Here is a 5,085-nt window from a genome sequence, read left to right as displayed (position 1 = left end):
GCCTCACAGAAACCCCGACAGGTCAGTGAACGCCTCACAGAAACCCCAACCGGTCAGTGAACGCCTCACAGAAACCCCGACAGGTCAGTGAAAGCCTCACAGAAACCCCGACAGGTCAGTGAACGCCTCACAGAAACCCCAACCGGTCAGTGAACGCCTCACAGAAACCCGACAGGTCAGTGAAGGCAGCGCAGGGAGAACCGGGTTCTCAGTGGAACCAGAGCAGAACTAATGGAGGGGAGGGAGATCCACGGCTCTAACACACACCTCCTCCTCCTCCTCTTCTTCTTCTTCCTCCTCCTCCTCTTCCTCTCTGAGCTGTGAGGAAGAGGAGGGGGAGGGGTCCCGGCCGCCTAGCTGCTATAAATAGGAGCAGCAAAGAAACAAGGAAGATGAAGCAGACCGGACCAGAACCAGCAGAACCGTCTGGTATCTGGGTTCAGTTCTGTTGCTCTGAGCCGGAGCAGAACCTCCATGTTGGTACCAACCAGAACCAGCAGAACTCCACATCCCAGACAAGGTTCTGGTTCTGCTCTCAGTGAAACAAAGCCCAGAACCTGGTTGACATGCAGCCAACCAGAACCATGGTTCTGGACTTTGACTAGGCCACTGCAGAACTGCAGCTGTGGTTCTTGTCTTTTCCAGTCAGTCTGTTCTGGTTCTGCTGTTGTGTTTGGACCCTGGTTCTGCTGATGACCCGGTGTGGACCCAGCTTCAGCTGGACTCATCCTGGATCTTTACAGGTGGGACCCAAACATCCAGGCCCACAGCATGACCCTTCCACCACCATGCCGAACAGAACTGGGTTCTGGTTCTGTCCGGCATGGTCCCATCGGTCCCAGAGCTCTGGAGCTTCATCCAGCCCGGCGGCCATCTTGTTTCTAGAAAACAGGTTTAGTCCTCCAACCTGTCCAGGCAGCCATGCTGGCTCAGAGTCCTGACCTTTGACCCCTGCAGTCAGAGATGGAGCTCAGGTCTCTGCCCTGCAGCGTGGAGCGCCCGCCCCAGTCGATCCGGCCGATCAATCGGGTTAATTAGGAGGAAGAGGAGCGGAGCCTTCATCACCGATCTGCAGTCAGAACCAAGCTGAGAGCCATCGGGTCGGTTCTGCTGCAGAACAGAACCCGGTCCGACCAGGTGCTCTGGCTGAGAGACGTCCACTGATAAACACAGGATTCACCATTTTATTCCTTGGTGACCTCTGACCTCTTGAAGACGTTTCCTTTCTTCAGCAGGTTAGCATAGATCTATGGGCCACAGAATGTGTTCATTACGTCTTTCGTACAAAATAATCCGACTTTTTCCTGCTCAGTTCTGATTGTTGATCTGTCAGAATGACGTCTCTGTCTCTTTAAATCCAAATGAGCTTCTGCCGCTGGCCACGCCTCCCAACTCGACGTTTACACTCACGTGAAAATGGCTGCAAACAGATGTGCAACAATGCAACTGTGCATCTTTGAAAAGCAGAAGTGGAGCCTCCTGCACAACCAACCAGAACGCAGCAACTGGTTTCTGGATGATAAGTCAACAACAGAACTCCTGTCTCTTCCAGCAGCCATTGTACAGCTCTGCTGTTGCTAGGTGACGGGCTTCAGAACGCGTCAGATTGTCTATTGTCTGAATCTGGAACAGAAAGTGAAACCACTGAACACGCAGAGGGCAGCAGATCAGCTGTTATGGTATCGATTTGTTTAGATGACGATACGTTGATGTCACAAAACTAATTTATTCCAGTTTAATTCATTAATCTGATCAATACGATCAAATATCAATTCACATCAAACTTTACGGATTTATTCCTAAACTCCTCCAGGAATGAAATTAAAAATATGTCAAACTAAAGATTTGATCTGGATATTTACATTTTGTATGAATCTAATCGGGTCGTTGATCATTGAATCCATGGATTTATTGATCCTGAGGTCAGCAGGTCATCCAGGCTCCAACAGACCCAGAAGATCATCCTGATTATTTCATGTTTTTTATTTTCTCCCTGAGAGTCAGATCGTTCACAAAGCATCATGGGTAATTGGCGTCAGGAAGCTCCTCCAGGACTCTGTTGTTGTTCCTGCGGAGCACATGGACCTCACACATGCACCGCCACGCCTGCCGCCTTCGGCCAATCACAGCTCGGCCCTGCAGCTCAGCCGGCCTCCGATTGGTCGGCTCGCAGAGGGAGAGGCGACAGGCAGGTCCAGCAGCCAATCAGGAGACGGCAGGTTTAGTGGCTATAATACGAGGTTTTAATCCCTGGGCTCAGGCTCACAGGTGCAGGACGGGAAGCAGGTCGGGAATCTGCAGGATGTTCCGGGTCGGAGGTTCCGCTGAGGCCCGGAACGCCGCGGCACCGCCGCTCCGTTACATAACCACAGCAGAACCGGGTCAGAACACGCTGTTCCACATCCCTGCTGTTCTGAAGGAGGAGCGTCTCCAGAAAACCAGCATCAACCCCGGCTCAGGTCAAAGGTCACCGGCCCAGTTAAGGTCCAGTTCACTGACCTGAGAATGTGGATTTATTCCAGCTGTTCCCAAAACCAACCGACTGGATGGAGGACGTTCCCCTGCAGATCCGTCAGAACCGGGCCCTGGCCCAGAACCACCAGCAGAACCGGTCCGATTCTGGCTCTGGACGTCCTCCAAGCAGAGCAGACCACCACAAGGTCCGATTGACAGAACAGAACCCAACCGGACCGCAGCAGGATGCCCGGTCCGGATCCAGGCACAACAGAACCAGAACCTTTACTGGAGTCTGAGGAGTGCCAAGTTCTCCAGAACCAGACCTGCTGGGCCCTCTGGACTGAGACCCGGCTGTGATACATCAACAGAACCAAACCTGACTGTGACCCGGACCCAAACGGGATTTGGATCCTGAACGGGTCCAGAATGAAGCAGGACTGTAACCTGGACCCAAACCCAACTATGACGACTGATCCAGAACCCACCATGGCCCGGCCCGCGTCCTGACCCACCTTGCAGCCGAACATGAGGGAGATGGTGCTGCTGCTGCAGGCCACCTTGCAGTGGCAGAGCATCGGGGAGAAGCATTCCCCCCTGCCGGACCCGGGGGACTCGGCGCCGGGACACCGGGCCGCCAGCCGGCTCCTCCGGGAGCGCCGCCGGCTCCTCCGGGAGCGCCGCCCGCTGCCATTGCTGCTGCCGCCGGCCGAGCTGCCCCCGCCTCCTCTTCCTCCTGCCTCTCCTCCTCCTCCTCCTCCTCCGCTGCTGCTGCTGCTGCTGCTGCTGCTCCCTGCTCTCACCATCCGCCCTCATTCCTGGCGTCGCTCCATGGCGGCGGGGAGGAAACGACCCCCGGAGCTCTTCCTGCATCCAGGGAGAACCCCCCCAGGATGAGCGGCGTGTTCTCTGCTGTCAGGCTGCGGATCGGCTCCCTCCGTCTCCGCGCCGCGCCGTCCTCCTCTCTGAGCGATGAAGAGCGCTCCGGCGTCTGCGTGAAGCTCCGCTCTGTGGGGGCGTGAGCGGGGGGGCGACAGAGGCTAGTCACATGACGCATCGGAAACGAGGCGCGAGGAGGGGGGGGGTGTCCTGAGGCAAGGTAGAGCGATGTAGGACAGAGGAAGAGGAGGGATGAAGAGGAGGGATGAAGGCTGGAGATGAGGAAGAGGAGGAACTCAGGAACTTTTGCCTCAGTGTTCGGTCCGGTTCGGTCCGGTCCGGACGGATTCTAGAGGTTCCAGAACCTCACCAACACAAGTGGTTCTGATTTCCTGCCAAGTTCTGACCCGGCAACGCTACAGGAAGTGAGCCTCCGGTTCTGTTGGACTGATCAACCGGGCCGTGCTCTGAGCTCCTCCAGGTTCTGGATGAATTCATGTTTTTCTGTCAGATCAGAACCGGCCCAAACTGGACCGGCTATTACTGGACACCGCATTCGGAACCACAGCAGAACTTTCTGAAGGCCCAGGTTCTGTCCATCAGGGTCATTTGGACCCACAAGCTTTTTACTCCGTGCGCGGTCTTGGTGGATCGAACTGACCCCAGGTGAGCTTTTAAAAGTTCCGGGAACTGACGGTCTGACGGGACGACCCTTCGCCGTCCGAGTCCAAACCACAGGAAGGTTAAAACACAACGAGCTGCAAACGTTTTGGACGGGGCGGAAAATCACATGAACCAATCACACATCCACACGTCAACAGGCTGACCAATCAGCATTCAGGGGGTGGGGCTTCCGCTTCAGATTTAAAGAAGAAACATCTGGAAGGGGTGGAACATCCAGGGGTGGAGCTATGTGTGGGAATGGGCGGGGCTACGTGTGGGAATGGGCGGGGCTACGTGTGGGAAGGGGCGGGGCTAATTGTTTCCAGTTACGAGAAGCATCAATTATTCCAACTAGAAACCAAACTGGGCATCAAACTACAACAAGATCCAAACTGGGATCGGATTAAACCCAAACTGGTCCCTCCAGTTTTCTGCAAATGGAGTCGGTCTGAACTGGCACCTGGTGCCCAGAATTGGACCCCTAGAGGAGTTCTACTGGGCTGTACTGGTTCCCAACAGGAAGATAATTGGGGTCCAAAATGGGCTCCAAACAGACACTTAGTGGTCCACAAATGGACGACGTCTCAGTAGCACTTCAGCATGTAGGGGGCGATAAAGTGCTGCTTTATACACTTTCTACTCAGAGAAGAAGCTTTTATTTAGCAAGAAATAAAAGTGGTTTCTGTTTCTTTGCTGTTCCACTTCGCACTTCAAACCAAACCTCATCGTCTCTCTTCTTCTGCTCATGATGTGCTGCTCTGTCTGGTCTGCTCTGTGTGGCGCCACCTTCTGACCGGAGGCGTTACTGTTCCTGCACCCACACAGGCTCCATCGTTTACTACGCAGGTAGAGAGGAGGAGCGGACCGGATCCGTGATGGACTGGATCTGGAGCGGACCGGATCCCTGATGGACTGGATCTGGAGCGGACCGGATCCCTGATGGAGCTGGTCTGGAGCGGACCGGATCCCTGATGGAGCTCTGGAGCGAACCGGATCCCTGATGTAGCTCTGGAGCGGACCGGAACCCTGATGGAGCTCTGGAGCGGACCGGATCCCTGATGGACTGGATCTGGAGCGGACCGGATCCCT

General features: G+C 55.1%; 1 protein-coding gene across 9 annotated transcripts in view; it reads right to left on the bottom strand.

The window, feature by feature from the left end:
* dlg1b (discs large MAGUK scaffold protein 1b) overlaps nt 1-5,085 on the bottom strand; it is a 58,468-nt gene that overhangs the window by 27,982 nt on the left and 25,401 nt on the right. Inside the window, exon 1 of one of the 9 annotated variants that reach the window (XM_008402869.2) lies at nt 2,970-3,481. The exons of the other annotated variants lie outside the window; for them this stretch is intronic. Coding sequence (XP_008401091.1) covers nt 2,970-3,260 — 291 coding nt within the window. The 5' untranslated portion in view covers nt 3,261-3,481. Of the gene's footprint in view, nt 1-2,969; nt 3,482-5,085 lie in introns of those variants that run through there. 9 annotated transcript variants of the gene reach the window in all.

Source organism: Poecilia reticulata, unplaced genomic scaffold (genome assembly GCF_000633615.1).
Source record: "Poecilia reticulata strain Guanapo unplaced genomic scaffold, Guppy_female_1.0+MT scaffold_265, whole genome shotgun sequence".
In the NCBI taxonomy this organism is placed as follows: domain Eukaryota; kingdom Metazoa; phylum Chordata; class Actinopteri; order Cyprinodontiformes; family Poeciliidae; genus Poecilia; species Poecilia reticulata.
Note: the sequence above shows the minus strand (reverse complement) of the source record. Positions and strands in the feature narration are given on the sequence as shown.